The sequence below is a fragment of the Anser brachyrhynchus genome, assembly GCF_964034855.1.
Source record: "Anser brachyrhynchus genome assembly, chromosome: 2".
Lineage (NCBI taxonomy): Eukaryota > Metazoa > Chordata > Aves > Anseriformes > Anatidae > Anser > Anser brachyrhynchus.
In genome coordinates this window covers 65,175,043-65,195,104 of record NC_137695.1, presented here as the reverse complement: position 1 = coordinate 65,195,104, position 20,062 = coordinate 65,175,043, and the positions used below count along the sequence as shown (strand labels likewise).

Below are 20,062 nucleotides of genomic sequence, written 5' to 3'. Positions count from 1 at the left end.
GATAGTAAGCCAGCAGTAGGCTTTGGCATTGCTGGACTGCAGCAACAGGAGCATAGCTAGCCTACCGAGGGGAAGTAAATATTCCTCTTCACACAACATTCATTAGAATATCTTTGGAGTATTTGATCCAGTTTTAGGCACCCCACTACCAGACAGACATCAGTAAGCTGCAGTACATTCAGCAGAGGACCACCAAGATGGGTGGGGCACAGGAGCATATCTCCTGTGGGGAAAGGCTGAGGGAGCTAGGCTTATTCAGCTTGGAGGAGGCTTAAGGGGAACCTAAAAGCTAGTATAACTAGCTAGTAAACATCCGGTCCCTAAGAGGAGACAGCTGAAAAGACAGACTCTTTACAGCAATAGATGGTGGGAGAATGAGAGAAAATGATAAAATGGAAAGAAAAAAAAATAAAAATGATGATGGTTAAGCATCGGTAGGTGTTGCCCAGAGGTGGTAGAATCTCTGTCCCTGGAGGTTTTCGAGATCTAACTGGACTGAAGCCTAAACAATCTGGTGTGCAATTCAACATTTAACTGCTTCAAGCAGCAGGTTGGACTATATAACCTCCAAAGGGTGATAATTCTGTTTCAACAGTTTTCTTAGTTCTTCTTTAGTTCTCTTAGTTCTTCTGTTCTCTTAGGGTAAGGTGTTGAGGATGGTGGCTCATGTACCTGAAATGGTGTAGCTACTGCTAATTATGATTTCTTTGCTTGATGTTTGAATGTTTGCCATTGAATCTGCATTTTATTGCTTGTTAATTCTATTTTCCAGTTCTTCCCTGCTTTTATGTATGTGTGTGCTCTTATGTAAATTTTTTTTTGGCAGACCTCAGCTTTTGGTCTTGTTAAATTTGGATTGTGAACAATTGGTGAAACATCCAAGATTGCTTTCTTTCACCTCCCAGTTGAAGGCTGGTAAAGGGCTGACTATTGTGGGATCTGTGCTTCAAGGAACCTATTTGGATAAATGTACAGAAACTCAGAAAGCTGAAGAGGTATGTAAAAGATGTATTACAAACTCTTGTATTAGCATTTAAATGTTGAATCTGATAATTTGAATGAAACTGCTGTAAAAAAATGCTTTCAAAAATGTTCTGACTGTCAGTACAATTGATATATGTATATATTTTATATATTCATATATAAATAAAAACTAGGTTGGTGTACTATAACAAAATGATTTATGAAAATTCCTAATGGAATGAGACCATGCCGATACTTCTTAGATGTATTTTCAGTGTTGAGGGCCCTGGGTTCGCAATCAAATTACATTCTTGAAAAATCTTAAGTGGTAGATTTTTAACAATAACTTTATGAAGAAAACAGATTTATTTATTGTAAAATGCAGAATTTTGGCATAATTTCGTCCTCTAGATGTATACTTGATACTGCTTTCTACATTGTCCTAGAAGTACTTAGAAGAGCTAAGGTTAGGAACAATCTTTCTGTATCTTAGCTGGTTGCTTAAATATAAAGCAACATCATTCTTTTTCTCTTTACTATTTGCCCCATATGCCCAAAGATGGTAGGATGAGGTAGAAAAAAATAGCAAGTTGTCATATAGTTTATGATGACATCTAACTGTATTTACAAACACAATTTAATTTGAATGTTTCTTTTTTTTCTGACAACATGTATTTGACTGTGCTACCTATTTGGATTTACATGGAGATGTTTTTGTGGGAAGCACTTGAAAATATCTGAACTCTAAATTTTAAATCTGTCCCTTGAATGAAAAATGCAAGTTAATAGACTGAAGTTCTGAATATCTGTTGTTCATAAAACTTTGATTTTCAAAGCAAAGCAATTTTACATTTTTGCTTCATCTTAAACAAACTGTGTACTTCTTTGTATACTGCAGTAGCTCCAGTATTGGTATTTGGTGGTAGTATAGATATATAGTTGCTTATAGAGTTCTAAAGCTGTCGTCTTACTCCTAACTTTACAGAGAAACAAAACATTTTTAGAAAATACCATGTAGTCTTTTATCTCTTTCAAAAATGGGTAATATCTGCAGTATTACTGAAATGAGCAACAGTTGAACTGTCTACTGTTTTGATCCAAGGCTTCTTGAAATCTGTGTAAAGACTCCTAAAGCACTAAATTATTTGGACCTGACACCTCTAACATAGATAAGCATTTCTGAGAGATGGATCTGGGAATTAATTTAAGGGAGACCTAATCTCTATGTTCTCTAGAAAGTCAGACCCTCTACTGTCAAGATCAAGGACACAGTTGCTTTTAAAACATAAATGAAGACAAATGTTAAAACAGTGTCTGAATGGCTCAGTGGTTTTGGAAAACATCAACTAGAAAATGCGTTTTCTAGAAGATTTGTGGAAAATCAAAATTTCTCCTTTTTCTCTTGAAAAGGAAATATATATACATACATGCCCTTGCAGATACTGTTTGTACACACAGACTTGTCAGTTTTGATACCAAGTTCTCAGAAGACTTTTTTTTTTCTATACTGAACAGAATTTCTTATGTGAAACCACACTAAGCTAGCACCAATCATTTTGTAATCAAATGTCTCCTTACTGGTGTTTTATAGAGCTTCTCTTGCAACAGTACTTTTTGATTGGAAGTCTTTGTGTGGTCAGGCACAGGACCTAAGAGCAGAGAATTGTGTTACTTTTTATGCAACAGTTCCTTTGTCTGGCCTCCAGTTATCATGAGGAGGGAGATGGAGATACGCTTAAGGAACAGCAGACAAGAGAACCTAGTGAGAACTTATATACAGTGAGACAGAGATATGAGCTTGCAACTATAAGGAATAAAAAGTGGGCAGGAATTCAGAGGATTCTCGTCTGTTCAGAGGAAAGCAGAAACAGGATGCTACCACAGTAGGGATAACCTTTCGAAGGACACTGTGGGCAGCATGAAGTGCCCAGAAACCTCCTGAAACTGTCTGGCCAAATGCAGAGCAGAATTGACAGTTCTTCAGTCCTCAGCCTTCTTCGTTTCTGACACAACTATGAAGCCAAAGAGCAAACCTAGTGACTGTCCACTTTTACAAGCTGCTTCATCTGAAAGAAAATAGGAATGCATTAATGCTATTGTATGTGTTATTGAAGGTTATTTTGTGAGTCCAAAACCATCTATTCCTCTGAACTTCCAAACGATTTTCTTCTAAAACAAACAGAAAATGACAAAAATATTTTGGTGCTTTCTGTAAATACATATTTTGGTGCTTTGGTGCTTTCATTAGAAACTATGCTTATCTCCCACGTAAGCGATTGATGATGATAGGATTTTCAAAGTCATGCTATCAAAACATAGGAAATGCCAAATCTGACGTTCCCTTGTCAACCTTTGAATCATAGAACCATTAAGGTTGGAAAAGACCTCCAAGATCATCTGGTCCAAACACCTCCTTAGTACCAATGTCACCCACTAAACTATGTCCCTCCCTAAGCACCATGTCCAACCTTTCCTTAAACATTGCCAGGGACGGTGACTCCACTACTTCCCTAGGCAATGTGTTCCAGTGCCTGACTACTCTTTCTTAGAAAAAATGTCTCCTAATTTCCAACCTAAACCTCCTGCAGTGCAACTTGAGGCTGTTCCCTCTAGTCCTATCACTAGTTACCTGTGAGAAGAGGCCGACTCCCAGCTCCCTACAGCTTCCTTTCAGGCAGTTGTAGAGAGCCCTAAGGTCTCCCCTGAGCCTGCTCTTCTCCAGACTAAACAACCCCAGTTCCCTCAGCCGCTCCCCATAGGACTTGTGCTCCAGACCCTTCACCAGCTTCGAAGCCCTTCTCTGGACACGTTCCAGGGCCTCAATGCCCTTCTTGTACTGAAGGGCCCAAAACTGAACACAGTACTTGGGGTGCGGCCTCACCAGAGCAGAGTACAGGAGTACGATCACCTTCCTGTTCCTGCTGGCTACACTGTTCCTGATACAAGCCAGCATGCTGTTGTCCTTGTGTTGTCCACCTGGGCACACGGCCGGCTCATGTTCAGGCGAGCATTGACCAACACCCCCAGATCCTTTTCCTCTGCACAGCTTTCCAGCCACTCTGCCCGTAGTGCTGCATGGGGTAGTTGTGGCCAAAGTGCAGGACCCGGCACTTAGCCATGTTGAACCTCATCCCATTGGCCTCTGCCCATCAACCCATCCTGTCCAGGTCCCTCTGCAGGGCCTTCCTACTCTCCAGCAGATCGACACTTTCCCCCAGCTTGGTGTCGTCTGCAAAACCATGATGCCATTTGGAATGCTACTTTTAAATTATATGGTTATGTGACTGTATGCCAGTGTTTAAATGAAGGGGAGCCATATTGAAATTGAGGAGTGTGGGAACTAAATCTAGTCAGCTTATTTTATCATTAGTCAGCCAGTGATTCTGATTGTCTCCTGCACATCTATTTTACCATGTTAGGAGCAGATAAATAATGCGTCTCTTTCTTAAGGAGTTCTAAAGTCTTTGTCATCCCATTTTCCATACCCTTCCAATTCCAAAAGAAGGACTTGCCATTCCATAGATACGGTGTTTTCTCAGTGAAGAAAGTTTTGGCTTCACTTGGAGCAGCATTTATTAGCTTTATTTTATGTGATTTTACTCATATCCTGTTGATTCTTCTTTGGAAATAAAAGGCTGAATAACTAAACAAATGTAAAACCTCTGGTGTCTTTTCAGGGGTTATTTTGGGATTTAGTTACCATAGAATTGTAGCATCATGAAATCATGTTTAGGTTGGAAATCACTATTGGAGAATTGGAGTGGCTCCTTGATGTTGGTTGTACATTGTGTCTAATATTTTTCTCTTATGTAGTATTGTTATTCCTTATGGTATTTATTATCAGTGTTGTTGACTGTACTTCCTCATGTGTAATCTTCCTTTCACACAGAACGTTAAGGCCTTAATGGCAGTAGAAAAGACTAAAGGATTTTGCCAGATTGTGGTGTCTCCTAGTTTCAGAGATGGAATATCACATTTGATTCAGTCAGCTGGTCTAGGAGGAATGAAACACAACACAGTCTTGATGGCGTGGCCACAGTCATGGAAGCGGACAGAAAATCATTTCTCGTGGAAAAATTTTGTTGGTACGTGTTGACTCTCTTATTGCAGTTGTAATACAACTATATAGCTATTGTATTTGCTGTGTGGGGAAAAATGTGAGGCTGAGTATCCAGTGGACACTTGGTATTTCCCCACTTCTAACTTCATGTGGAGTGGGTATTCTCAGCACTCAGTCTCTTTAACCATGGCTTCTCTTGTCCTCTTAAGCAGATTATTCACTAAACCCAGAATGTCCTCTTTCACCAAGGCAGAATCTGGGAGGATTTAAGCTTTTAAATTTAAAACAAACATCAACAATAACAATAAATAAAAAAAAAAAACCAAACATTGGGAATGAAAACTAGAAGTTCTTGATCAAATGTCTTATTTTCCCTTGCAGACACTGTACGAGAAACAACAGCAGCTCAGCAGGCTTTATTGGTGGCTAAGAACATTGATTTGTTTCCAACAAATCAAGAACGTTTTACTGAAGGAAACATAGATGTGTGGTGGATTGTTCATGATGGTGGTATGCTGATGTTACTGCCTTTTCTCCTTCGACAGCACAAGGCAAGGACAATAGAAAATGGCTGGGATTTCATTTTGTAATAAATAGTTCTAAATGTTTCTAGTGAAATACTTTTCACTGTGAAAGAATTATACTTGGAGATAGCAATCACTGTAGTATGAATAGTTATAAATAATGCATTTTTGGATAGGTTTGGAGAAAATGTAAAATGCGTATCTTCACTGTTGCTCAAATGGATGATAATAGCATTCAAATGAAGAAGGATCTTCAGATGTTCTTGTACCATCTTCGCCTGAATGCTGAAGTGGAAGTTGTTGAAATGGTATGTTACTGCATTTTTTTCACTGAAATTGAGACTAAACTTGGGAAACTGGATTTAGTCTTTTTGAAACTAACATGTTAGCATAAATACAACACTGAAGAGATTTTTAGTGAGTGGTCACTGATAAAAAAGACCAAATATGTGTAGTCTAATAATCCCTGGCATCCAGCATGAGAAATGACTAATGTGTCCATCTCTCTAACTGTTGTAAAAATATGTCTCTGGAATAAGGAATCTTCAGCCCCCCATGATACTGTCTGTTGTTTTTGGCATTGTCAGTCTCTTTGGCACTGAACAGCAAGACAATGTAGCTACAGATTCATGATTCAAATTCAGACAAAGTAAATTTTGTACTTTGTTCTTTTTTAAACACTAGTGTAAGCTGCTAAAAAGAAAGGGATAAAGCTGTAACCTGTACATACCCATTTGGCAACTAAGGAAAAGTGTAATTTCACTTTCAGACCTAAGACCAGAAATCCACTCCACTCATTCTGAAGTGATATGAAGGGGGCATAGGAATGGGTTGTTCCTTTCAAGATCTGGTGTTCTTAGAATATTTTGAGATAGCTGACCTCTCAATATTTATCATGCCATAAAGCAAGTTTATACTGTTTTAAGAATCACTTAAATTAGCATAAATAACTTAAAAAAAAATAAATGCTGTGGCATACACAGGTGAAAGAAGATGGACAGAATGCCACAAGAAAGGCCTTGGTTGCATTGTAAGCAGAAGTCAGCATAGGAAGCACAATTTATTCATTTCTTACGTGGGCCATATTTAAGCCTGAGAATCTTCCAAATGATGAGATACTTTAAATGTCAGTGGCAGCACACATAAGTGCTATGGGTTGTATTTTAGCTTTGAGCTCATGTGAGAATATACACTAGAGTTTCTTCATAAGTGCTTTTATAGTGAACAGTTCTCACCGGAGAAAGGGTAATGTGTTATGTTGCGACTCTAGACTGTTTCTAAAGACACAGGGTGTCTTTAGATAATAATAACTCTCACATGCTCAGGGGTTAGCAATGCAAACAGTTTGAACAAATGCCTTTGACCCTTCCTCACTTCTGCAGCCTTGTTGGAACAGATCAATGGAAAGTCTGTCCCAAGTACCTCAAATTTAGCTAACATTACATTGCTGTTGGTATAGTATGGCAGTTTATAGTAGGAGATTGTCTTTATTCTTAACACTTCATCTTCAAACAGCAGAAATGGTCAATCAGATATACATTTGGGATTTCTCTAATGCCATAAATGAATCTAGGGCTCAATGAATGCAGTAATAAGTGGGGTACAAGTGTCTAAATGTTGGTCATTTTTTGAGTAGTACTTCGGATGTTTCTAATGCCAATCATTTTTGCAGTTTGAAAATGACATTTCTGCATTTACGTATGAAAAGACACTTATGATGGAACAGCGATCCCAGATGCTAAAACAGATGCAACTATCAAAGAATGAAAGAGAAAGAGAGGTAGGAATTTCAGCTTGGTAAGATACTCTGTCAAAAATCTGAAAATAGTGTTTCTTATTTGTGATTTCTTATCAGCTTCTCACTTGTCAAAAGCTTTTATAACTGTATTCTATGTTACTTTCTCTGCAGCAGGTTTCACTTACTTGAATAAAATAATTTGAAGAAAAAAAATCCATATGTATTTGAATAAGTGTTCATATAGTTTTCCTGGTGGTTTTGTTTGTTTGTTTTTGTGGGTTTGTGTGTGTGTGTATTTTTTTTTTTTCTTGTTGGGTTTTGTGTTTTTTGTGGCACCAAAAGACAAAATTAGGCTGACTAGCTTTTAATCCTCTGAGCCCATATTTTCTTCCAGATGAGGATGCTGTTTGCTGCTCCCCTACTCTTGTTAGTCCTCCATGGTATTTTGTACATCGTAATGACAAATTTTATGCAGCTGTGTTTTCCTGAATATTTGTAACTTTATTAAAAATGATCTTCTTTTTCACTTTTGGTTAGTGTTTCTCTCCACTCATTTATTCTATTAACTATCCTATTATTACCAACATGTTTTAGTGCTGTAAAAGTGATTAAATAATTTGGCTGTTCTGTCATTTGTAGTGATTTCCCTCCCATGCCAAATGAGAGACCTCTACAGTGTTTAACTGCTCATTCATGAAATAACTAGAATATTTGTCTTGGTGTTTTTTGTCTAATGGGAATTGTAACTCATTTAACACCTAAGCTTTTTTGACATTTATCTTTCATGCCTGTGTAGTTCCTTTGTTTTTGTCCTTAGTTATCCTTTTCATTTTTGTAGGATTTCCTAAAGTTACACTGTATTGCTATAGAAATGTGCTGCTGTACATTGTAATTTCCTTTTCATCTGTGTCATAATAGTTTCCTTTTGGTCTGAATCTACCTAAAATCTTTTTAGTAAAAAAAAAAAGAAAAAAAAAAAAGAAAAAAGGGAAAAAAAAAGAGCTCTTTGTGCTTGTACTTCTTCAAACCTTCATCAAGATAATTTGTTTTTGTACATTGTTCTTTTCATTTTTCCTTCATAGGCCTGCTCGTATACCTGAGGAATTGTCCTTGTCCTCCCTCCTTCTCTCACTTATTTTTAAGTGAACTTTGATTGATCTTGACCATGTGATGGCTGGGTTTTCTTGCAGAATTGGGGCACAGGAGACATTAGATTCTCCCTCTCCCTCTCCCTTTTTTTTTTTGATGAAGTTGGTTGGTTTGCTCTCGTTCAAGCGTAATTACAATATATGCCTGCAAAGAATAAGATCTGCAGATTTAGGTGCATCTGCTAAACGTTTATTTACTTGACTTTGTCAATAATGCTTCAAATATTGGGGGGTTGGACTAGATGATCTTTCAAGGTCCCTTCCAATCCCTAACGTTCTGTGATTCTGTGATATGGAAAAAAATGTAGAGATAGATTCACCTCCTTGCTGATCTGCTTGGTTATGGTTGGCTTTTTCCTCTGGTTAGTTCTAACTGTTGGGGCAGGCAGCAATTTTGTTCGAGTTTTGATATGGCGGTCATCCATCCCAACACTACTTGGTGTTGGGTTATTCCACGTAAGTACTCTTGCATAGATGGTAAGATTGACAGAAATGTGGACACATGTAGATGAAGAGCACAGTTATAGTTTGTAAACCCCTGGGGAATAAATCTACAGTTAGAACTTGAAAGCAGCTTTCTCATCTGCTTACATTTTGTCCATACTTGTGATTGTGACTGAATGAAATCAATTCATCTGAATCATCACACATAGGAATGGATATGACCCTCATGAACATGTGAGTATTTGAGGTTCCCATAATGTTTCAATTCATTTCATGATCTAACAAATCTCTGTAAAGAGACTTTTTTTGAAACTGTTAGCAGTTAGGTACAGAACTCCACAATATATACATATATAAACAAGTGGCACATCTGTGAAAACAAACCAAGTGTATAATAACCTATGATACCAAATCTCATCTGTTTAAATGAAGACATTTTTTATTTTGAATAATACAATCATCTGTTCTTTTTCTTTAGACTATTTTTGTCATTGGTAACCTTTTTGTCCCAGATTCAGAGCATCACTGATGAGTCTCGAGGCTCAATCAGAAGAAAAAGCTACTCTAGTCTACAGTCCATTGGCCAAGATGTACAGGCACTGATGACTAATGACTGTGGAGAGGAGGAGGTAGCTGGACATTGTACTGGCTGTATAGGTCTTTCCCATTGCAACACTTAGTGCTACTATTGCAAACTGAACTAGAAATGAACATGTTGATTGTTACCAAAACAGCATTTCATAAATTTTAATTTTAGTATAGTCTTAATCATGCTATGTTTTTTTTCTCTAGATGATGTTTGTGACATGAATTGCATCCTATTTTGTCACAGTTTCGATTAAAAAAATTCATATATTATCTGGGAGCAATTGGTTTTCTTAAGAGTTAGAGGCAACACTATTTCTCTGCCTTTTCTCTCCTACAAATTTTTATAGCGGGTGTTTGATTAATAAGCACATTTCATGCTTTCAGAGCATTGCTTTTCCTTTTAGTTCCCTTACTGAAGTGATGAAGCTTCTCAAAGACTGTATAGATAGGGCTTTTTTAGTCATTATTTTTTTTCTGCTTACTGAGTTTGAAAGGAAGTTGACTGATGTTATCAATGCTTTTAGTGTGCACTTGAAGTGTTGCTTATCTGTAAAGATGCATAGCCTAGTTTGTAGAAGTGCAGTATTCCTTTGTGTTTCCCTTTCTTCTTGAAGTATGGAAGCATGCCTTTTATTACATGGAATTAATTTGTTATCAAAGTAGCACTAACAAAAATGTACTTTTTTGTCTGTGCATTTTTATGAAAATGTGCTATAGGTTCAGAATTTGTTTTGGCCTCACTGTCTTTCCAAAAATGGAGAACTAGCTTCTCCTAAAGCATAACTGAATTGAATTCATCTTACATCTGTTAGTTTGAAGTTTTAGTTTATTGGATACTGCAGTATAGCAGGTATAGTAGCTGCATGTATTTTGTTAACTTTTTCCGTATTCACAATAGCTACTGTATTCACAGTAACTTCTGATTTATACTCTTGACTCATGATTTACTTTTTTGGGGGAGATATGAAGACCATCATACAGAGAGATGTGAGCCAGAAAAATGAGCTCCAGGATTTGAGAATCCTCAAGGTTAGGCTAGGGATGAGAGAAATAATTTAGGAAAAACACAGGAGCACTTAGGCAGTTAAAACAGCTACAACTACAGTCTGTGAACCACTGGGGGGAATCAGTGTTCTGAGAATGAATGCAGTTTTCTTATCTGCTTCAATTTTATTCACGTCTTTGATTGTGACTAAATGAAATCAATTCTTCTGAATCATCACATGTATGGAGGGACAATGCCCCTCACTAGCATGAATAATTGAGGTTCTTGAATGGAATAGGGGATCCAATTCACAATTTAATAAGTATCTGAAGATGGTTCCTAATTGTTAAAACTTTAAAAACAAGGAAGCAAGCAAACAAAAACCACAATAACAATCATCCTTCCACCAATACCTATTTATTTACAATCATAAGAGTCTAAGATACTGTACTTGGGTTACTTTTGATGGAAATGCAAAAGCCTATGGACAATGTATTGTGATGGAAAGTAAACAAGAATTAAATATTCTATTTTTTTTTTCCTCAAGAGAACAAAGGGGAGTGGGAAATGGAGATCTCAGAAGTGTTTATACATGAGGCAGTAACATTATATTCTTAAAGGTTTGATTTATTGAGTTATTGCTATTAGAACAGAAGACAAGGCTCTTCCATGGTAAGACTGTGATTGGCTTTTGTTATGTAAAATGCATTTGCGTGCAGAAATAATCTATGCTCCTTCCATCAAAATGGAACATGGCTGGCCTTCACTTCAACCATGGAAACTCTAAAATCCAATGTTGTGGTTTTAGAAGTGTAATGGTCATGCTGGTAGTTCAGATAAAGGCACATAAAATCTTTCAAGTGCAGTGCTTACAACATTGTCACAGCAAATTAAAAATAACAATTTATCTGATAGAAACCTGAGGAAGAATGAGAGCACTGTCCAACACATTGTTCACTGTCATAAGCCCCTGGTATTAATAAAGATTAACCTCAGGTTGGATTCAAACTCACTTTAGTTCATTACAAGAATCATGTCCCAGCCCAAAAGTAATCCTGCAAATGTAAACAAATAACTAGATTTTTACAAGCAGTTTCATTTAATGACAATATCAAAACACTTTCTGATATTTGTTCACAAAATACAGTGGCTTTTTCTGTTTTTTTTTCTTTTGCTATACTTCAGTGAAATTCAATTTCAAGGTATTAATAATCTATAATCTACAAGTGATCATTTGGCTGAATTTTGGTTTGGTTTCTTTTGTGTGTGTGTCTATCTGTCTGCCTGTCTGTCTGTCTCCAGGCTCAACTGATCCATGACAGAAACACAGCCTCGCACTTAACTCCAGCTGTCAAAGCAAGTGTGGCTGCTTCTGTGCCAGAAAAAGTGCAAATGACCTGGACCAAAGAAAAGTTTGTAGCTGAAAAGCATAAAAACAAAGACACAAATGTGTCTGGTTTTAAAGATATTTTCAACATGAAGCCGTAAGTACACGTGTGATAGTTGGAGTTTGTATTCGATTCTGTGTTTTGGGTGTAGGGTTTTCTTGTTTGTTGGGTGGATTTTGGTTGGTTGGTTTGGTTTGTTGCTGTTACATAGTTTTTGTTTGTTTGTTTGTGTTTAAGAGATTCAGGTTTAAAGTTGAGTACAAACACGGTCTTCCCATGCACTTCACTTAAATGCCATCTTTGTGAGACAGGCTGGGTGGAACGTCTGTAATGGACGTTGTTAATATTCATTATATTTTTATATGTATATAATATTAAAAAAGTAATGAACGTTGTTAATATACATATAAAAATATTCATAATGTTGTGGATGGATCTAAAGTATGACAGACTTTAAGACTTTCAGCTTATGGATTGTACCAGAAAGCACAAATGTTAAATGCTTAATGATAACTTTCGTTTTCCTCTATCCTTCTGGGTACCTATTTACTGTATATCATTTCCCTTAAATTTACTGTGTTTTGTTGAAGTGGTAGAAGTACAAAGAATCAGATAAACTAAATATCTTGAAAGAGATTTATATGATTTTGTGGAAAAAATTTATTAGGTCTTCTTCCTCTAAAATGAGTATATAAGCACAAGGTCTATATTGCTTTATACGTATGTCTTGATATATTCAGTATTTCCTGGTGAAACTATGCTTTATCTCTTAATATCTTTTAAAATATAAGTCACTTACTCAATAAGAGCTACTGTCAGGCCTGATATAGTCGACTCAAGAAACCGATGAAAGAAGGATATCAGCTTATTTGCCTCCTTCCTGTTTTGTGATTCAAGTGCACGCATCTTTTCTGAGTTCTGGAAGGAAAGGAATTCTAAGCATGGTCTGGTCTATTCTCTGCCCATGCTCAAATCAAAACTGTGGATGGCAAGGGAAATTTAATGTCTAGAGGAAACATATCTTAAATCTAGGACTTAGAGTCAGATTTAGGCACTAATTCTAGGTGTACTTTCCTAAAATCCTAAATTGTTTTGTGGATTTGCTCTATGCTTTTTGGAAAGAATTTGCCTTTTGCAAATTCCAAACATCTTGCTCACCTTCTGGAGCTCAGAACAAAAAACAGGTGCTCTAATTCTTAGACTTTTTTTTTTCTTTTAAATGTTGGAAAGATTTCCTGTTTCTTTAGAATTGTACAAGGTGTAGACTTTAGGTGTTATTATTTAAAAACTACTGTATATGATCAGGGTGGAAATTATAGTTTGAACTTGGTGTGCCTGTACAATGCATTGCTATTGTTGAATTAACATGTACCTGATAGCATAAAAATAATTTTTTATACGTTTGCTTCCCTTCCATGTAGAGAATGGGGAAATCTGTAAGTCTCTAAATTTCATTTCACTTAAGCAATTTTGGTTGTGTTCCCTGGTTCTTGTGGTGGTGTATACTGTCTGCATGTTCCTAAATCATGATTTGCAGTTTGTATGTTGTTTTGTTCATTGTTTTCTATGCTGTGTTTTAGCATTTATCACTGAAAAATAGTTTTCTTCATTATCTGTTAATGTTTTCTTCTAAATATCATCAACTTTCAAGGTAAGTCACAGAGCAAGTACTTTAGTTTCTAGAAGAATGCAAAATCTGACAGTACTCTTCTCCACCAGATGAAAATATAAAAAAAAATACAATAAAAAGTGAATATAAATTTGGTCTAGAAAAATAGCCCCCACTGTGATAAGTTCCATTCTTTTTGTCCAAGTAGTTATATCACAAAGAACTTTCACATTCCATCAAATGCCAGTTCTGCCTCACTTCCACAATCCACGTATAGAACTATAGTGAGTGCAGATAATAGATTGGGTATGGCTCTAGCATACAAAAATCATAGAGTAGAATCAAAGAATCATTTACATTGGAAAAGACCTTCGATATCATCAAGTTAAACTGTCAACCTGGCCTACTGAGTTCCATTGATAAACCATATTTCTTAGTGCCAGATCCACATGTCTCTTAAATACCTCCAGGGATGGAAAAACCACCACTTCCCTAGGCGCAATGCATTCCAATGCTTGACCATCCTCTCTGTGAAGAAATTCTTTCTAAAATCCAATCTAAACCTCCCCTGGTTCAATTTGAGACAGTTTCCGTACACCCTGTCAGTGCCATCTGAGAAAAGAGACTGACAACCTACTTTCAGGTAGTTTTAAAGAGTGATAATGTCTCCCCTCAGCCTCTTGTCCTCCAGCCTAAACAATCCCAGTTCCCACAGCCACTCCTCTTAAGTCATGTCTTCTAGTCCCTTTACCAGTTTCGTTGTTCATCTCTGCACACGTGAGCAACTCAATATTTCTCTTGTGGTGAGAGGCCCACAAATGAGCACAGCATTCAAAGTGCAGTCTCATCTGTGCTGCATACAAAGGGACAGCCACTTTGCTAGTCCTTCTAGTCACACTATTTCTGATACAGGACAGGATGCCAATTGGCCTTGTTGGCCACCTGGGCACACTGTCAGATAATGTTCAGCTGGTTGTTGCAGCACCTGCAGGTCCTTTTCACCTGGGCAACTTTCCAGCTACTCTTCCCCAGTCCTGTACTGTGGAAAGGGATTATTATGACCTAAGTGCAGTACCTGGCATCTAACCTTGCTGAATATTATGCAATTAGACTCTGTCCGTCGATCTACTCTATCCAGATCCTCCTGCAAAGCCTTCCTACTCTCAAGCAGATTAACAATTCCACCTTACTTGGTACTGTCAACAAACATGCTGAAGGTCCACTTGATCTCATCCAGATCATTTTTAGCAAAATGTTAAACAAAACTGGCCCCAGTACTGAGCCCTGCGGAACACTGCTGGTGACCAGCTGTCAAGTGAATTGAACTCCATTCACTGTGACTCTGAGCCTGCCATCCAGACAGTTCTTCAGCCATTGAGCCATATACTTGTCCAAGCCATAAGCAGCTGGATTTTCCAGGAGGATATTGTGGGCAAGTGTCACGTGTTTTACTAAAATCCATGTAGACAGCATCCACAGCCTTTCCCTCATCTAATAAGCAGGTCGTCTTGTCAGAAGGAGATCAAGTTAGTCAGGCAGCAGGACCTGCTGGCTGGATCTGATCACAGAATGTGTGATGATATTCAAGATGACATAACCTTCCTGGTACTGAGGTCAGACTGAGAGGTCTGTAATTCCCTGGATTCTCCTTCCTGTCCTTCTTGTAGATTGCAGTTACATTGGCTAATCTCCAGTCATCTGGGACCTTCCTGGTTAGCCAGGAGTGCTGGTAAATTATTGAAAGTGGCTTGGTGAGGACGACTTCTTGCTTCTTCAGTACTCTTTGGTGGATCCTGTCCAGCCCTGTAGACTTTTGAGCATTCAAAACATGGGGGAGGTCATGTACAGCTTCCCATTGGATTATAGTGGCTTCATCTCACTCCCTGTCACCATCTTCCAACTCAGGGGGCTGAGTACACTGAGAACAATAGGTCTTACTAAGTAAAGACTGAGGCAAAAAGACCATTGAGTACCTCAGCTTTATCTTCCATTACTGTTTCCCCTCACATCCAACAAAGGATGGAGTTTCTCCTTAGTTCTCCTTTTGCTGTTGATGTATTTATAAAAGCATTTTTCTTTTACTGCACTAGTCAAATTGAGTTCTAGTTAGGCTTAGGCCCTTCTAATTTTCTGCCTGCACGACTTGACAGCAGTTCTGAGTTGCCTGCTCCTTCTTACAGATCTCATAAACTCTCTTTTTCTTCTTAAGTGAAGAAGCTCTCTGTTCAGCCAAGCTGATCTTCTCCACCACTGGCTTGACTTCTGGTGCATTGGGACAGCCTGCTCCTGTGCTTTTAAGATTTCATTATTGAAGAAGCTCTAGCCTTCCTAGGTCCTTTGCCTTTCAGAACTGTCTCCTTAAGGGACTCTGTCAACCAGATCTCAAAATAGGCCAGAGTTTGCCCTCTGGAGATCCAAGGCAGTTTTGATAATTGCCTCCTTTACTTCACCAAGGATCAAAAGCTCTATTGTTTTGTGATTGCTTGCCTAAGATGGCCTGCAACCACTACCTCACACAAAAGTCCTTTGTGATTGCAAACAACAGCTCAAGTGGGACACCTTCCCTAGTTCGCTTCCTCACCACCTGTGTCAGGGATTTATCCTCCACACACTCCAGCAATATCTTAGACTGTCACCCTTTTGCTGTATTATATTTTCAACAGACTTTGTGGAAGTTGAAGATCCCCATGAGAACGAGAACTAGTGATTGTGAGATTTCTAGTTGCTTATAGAATTTTTGATCTGTATTTTCATCCTGGTTGGGTGCGCTGTAATGGACTCCCACCATAATATCAGCCTTATTGGCCTTTCCCCGGCTCTTACCCAGAGACACTGAACCCTTTCATCACCATCACTCAGGTTTATGCAGTCAAAACATTCCCTACTGTAAACGGCTACCCTACCTCCTCTCTTTCCCTACATATCTTTCCTGTAGAGTCTGTAACCATCTATCACAGCACTCCAGGCATGAAAGTCCTGAGACTTAAGAAAAATTCAAGTTCACCTTGTTTAAATAAGTGCAGCATGGGAAATAGAAGCACTTAAATTGGGCCGATGAAACTGTTTTATTGGATGAAGTGATTGAAATTCCTTTGTGCTCCCCTTCAGGTGCTCTCCCACTGACACCTGTTCCCTTTCCCATCTCTGAGCGTTTATTGCTGATGCTGACCAATAAAAGTCTTATGGACTAGCGTTCCTCTCCCCCAGCAACCTTAAAGCTCTCTTCACCAGCTTGACAAGCCTGTAACCAAAGATACTTTTTGCTTTCTCTGACACATGGACCCCATCAGTCCTCAGTGGTCCCCAGACCAGGTTTCTCAAAGAGTCCCATGGTCTAAACAGCCAAATCCCCGTCTGTAGCACCAGTTCCTTTCAAAGCCTTTTCCTCTCACCAGAAGGATTGAAGAGATGACCACCTGTGCTCCAAGAGCCTCTACAGCTGCTCCAAGGGCTCTGTAGCCCTTCATAATATGCCTTGGACTGCTCTCGACAGTCATTGATACCCACATGAAATAAAAGCAGTGGATAGTCTGTGGGCTGTACAAGGCTTGGTAGTCTCTTGGTGACATCCCCAGCGTGAGTCTCTTATATGCAACAAACCTCTCTTGAGGTTAAGTCAGGTTGGCAAATGGGTGTTTACATTCCCTGCAGAAGAGGATCAGCTATGACTATCACCCATCGTTCTTTCTTGGTTAGACTGATCATTATATTGGGAATAGACTGAGCTGGCTCAGTCAACACCAGTGTCTCCCCTGACATGACAGGTCCTTCCTCTGTAGTCCCTAGAGCAGTAAACTGGTTCTGGAAGGGCATATCAGGCAGTGGGGGAAGTCCCTTCAGATTTTCCTTGCCGTAACAAGCTTCATTTTTCTGTTTTGAGCATTGTTTCTTTATGTGTATTCCTGCGGGGGGAGTTTCTGATTGTGGGTCTGCTGCAAACTGCACATGGAACCACCTAACTCCTCAGGTTCCCTGATGTTGTGCAGTCAGATTCTCACTTCTGACAGCAGCTTGGCTACCTGCTGCAGGAAGCCCTCCATCTGGGCACAACTTCTGCAAACAGGTAAGCCTCTGTGCCTGCCATAAGAGAAAGATCTAGGCACTTCCTGCAGTCTGAAGTCTGCACTGCAGCCTCACCCTCCAGCAGCTGTCTAGGTGGAGGCATCAAACAGCACTGGGGTAGGTGGTATAGACACCTGCAGCCTTTGAATACCCACTATCCTGTCTTAAGAGCAAAGTAAGAAGGTTGGCCTTTACTAGTGCAAATTTACTAGTGCACCATTTGGGGCATCTCATCTCTACTTGTACTTGTGTGGAAGCAGCTCATGATGCTCTGTGTGTTTTTTATTGTTTGTTTGTTTGCTTGTTTTTGTTGTTGTTGTTTTTCAGACCTGTGTTGTCTTCATTTTGTCTGTTTACCAGTTTGAGCTTCTTTTGAAAACTAGAAGGCTTACTTTGTGTTCCATATATTATTTCATTTTGACCAACACTTGAAAGGGAAATGAGGTTAGATAACCTCAATTTACATTGTACATAGTGAACAGTCAATTTGACCCATTATTTCAGTGCTGAATGCTTGTCCGCTCCATCACAAATTTACATCTACCCTATTTCGCCTTTATTTTATATGTAGCTTAAAATTTCTAATTCAGTATTTATGCACCTCTTCAGTTATACACCTCTCTCCTCATAGTTGTTCTTTTGTCCCCTTAAGCTGCTGTTCTGCTTCTGAAAAGCTGAGCTTCAAGTATTCTTTTGTTCCATATATGGTTTGCTTACAGTTGGTTCTTACTCAGGACAGATGGCCCTTGTGACAGAAAATCCCCCAGCCTGATAAACTTAGCTTTAAAAATGTCACTGTCTTTTGGAGGAAAATGGGTATTAGTGAGGCTGGTCTGCACAGATCACTAAGTTTCAGGCCAAATGTCGTTTTTTTCTGATTGCACCTGCAAAGTTAAGGATAAAAATATGACTTGAGACATGCCATTTCTAATAGTTTAGTGTTAACAGCTGTTCCCTTTGCAGTAAAATGGGGTGTGCTGGAACACAAGTACACATGCACCCAGCCTTCTCCATTTATGTTGTCCCACCCTTTGTTTGAATGAACCTGTGTCTGTCTGCTCTTCTGAATGTTGCACTTATTTATGTAATCTGATGGTGGCCTTGTGTTGCTGGAAGAGTCTAGAATTAAATATAGGGTTAGTCCACTGAAATGACCTGCTGTTCTGCCTGTGGCAGCAGAACAAAGTAGTGTGTGTTTTCTTTTGTAAATTTTGAGATCCAAAATATTTTTGTTTTGGGAAAAGGGATCTCATTCATGTCCATTGTTTTCCTAAGCTAAAACAGTGCTGAAGCGTTTGTACTATCATTTTGACTACTGTTGGTGGAATTCAAAAGAGTCTGGACTTGGTCAGGCACTTCAGAGGATGTCTATGTCCTGCCACTAGTCATATGCCAGACCTAAGGCAGTATGGGAGCCCAGCTGAGCTCACATGATTTTATGGGAATTGGAGGGTGGGGTGGGGTGTTATTGTGTGTTTTTGAATTTTTTTTTCCTCATAAATTCTTTGCTGTTTATGAATTTTCTTTGTCGGGCTTACAATAACCCTGTAAAGGACCACAGGGGAAGTCTTGTACTGGACATGATAACAAATACCGTAATCTTTCTGTTGTATTTTTGTAGCTCCTTCAATGTTTAGAATTTCTTGCAAAATCCAGTTACATATTTATGTAGTTCAATTAGCAGGATTCTCAGTATTTGACTAAATTTCATTTCCATTGAAATTAAGCTTTTGTGTCATCTTTGTAAAAGATAACCGACAATTGAAAGGGTTGTGCATTTTGGCAATTCACTTAATGATGATATTCAGGCAATTCTAAGTTTTATTTTTGAAGAAAAAAATCTTTAAAACATAGGCATTTCATTTTCTCAAATTTATATTGAATATGTACGAGTGAGGTCCATGAAAATAGCTTATTATACATGTATACAGATTACACTTATAAATTCAAATGCATAAGATGTGTACATATTAATTTATAAGCACAAATATATAAGTATTGTGGCAATACCTAAAAAGATTTGTTTGTGTACAGGAATCAGTCGAATGTAAGAAGAATGCATACTGCTGTGAAGCTCAATGGAGTGGTACTTAATAAATCACAACATGCGCAACTAGTTCTCCTGAATATGCCTGGACCTCCTAAAAACAGAAAAGGGGATGAAAACTGTATCCTCTGCTATATTGCTTCTATAGTTCCTGAAATTGGAAGTTTGATTTTTTTGGTTGTGCCATTGTCTACTTTCGATTTCACAGAAAAAAATCAAGTGTTGATAGTGCTACCACTGTCAGCCACGGAGTTTTTGTCAGTTGAATTGATGCAAGACATTCCTCAATGTTGAACTTTTCTTTTAACTTTCTATTTTCTCTTTTATGTAGGTCAGTAGGGCAGAACAACACATTTTCTTGTAGAAATCCCCAGAATTAGTCTTCACTTCTTCTGCCTGAATAAGCAGGTGGAAGTGCCCAAGCATAATTGGGCAGCAAAGGGAGAGACACAGGAAAGCTTCCTGATGAACTTGCTTTTTAATTGTACATCAGACATCTTGGGTCA

General features: G+C 38.4%; 1 protein-coding gene across 16 annotated transcripts in view; it reads left to right on the top strand.

The window, feature by feature from the left end:
- LOC308188652 (solute carrier family 12 member 7-like) overlaps positions 1-20,062 on the top strand; it is a 78,924-nt gene that overhangs the window by 57,841 nt on the left and 1,021 nt on the right. For 9 of the 16 annotated variants that reach the window (XM_080577925.1, XM_080577933.1, XM_080577934.1 and 6 more), the window contains 9 exons: positions 827-995; positions 4,853-5,048; positions 5,405-5,574; positions 5,724-5,855; positions 7,220-7,327; positions 9,390-9,506; positions 11,753-11,934; positions 13,260-13,274; positions 19,544-19,677. In XM_080577925.1, the coding sequence (XP_080434051.1) occupies positions 827-995; positions 4,853-5,048; positions 5,405-5,574; positions 5,724-5,855; positions 7,220-7,327; positions 9,390-9,506; positions 11,753-11,934; positions 13,260-13,274; positions 19,544-19,677 (1,223 nt within the window). The remainder of the gene's footprint in view (positions 1-826; positions 996-4,852; positions 5,049-5,404; positions 5,575-5,723; positions 5,856-7,219; positions 7,328-9,389; positions 9,507-11,752; positions 11,935-13,259; positions 13,275-19,543; positions 19,678-20,062) is intronic. The other 7 variants (XM_080577929.1, XM_080577939.1, XM_080577930.1 and 4 more) reach the window with 3 other exon arrangements.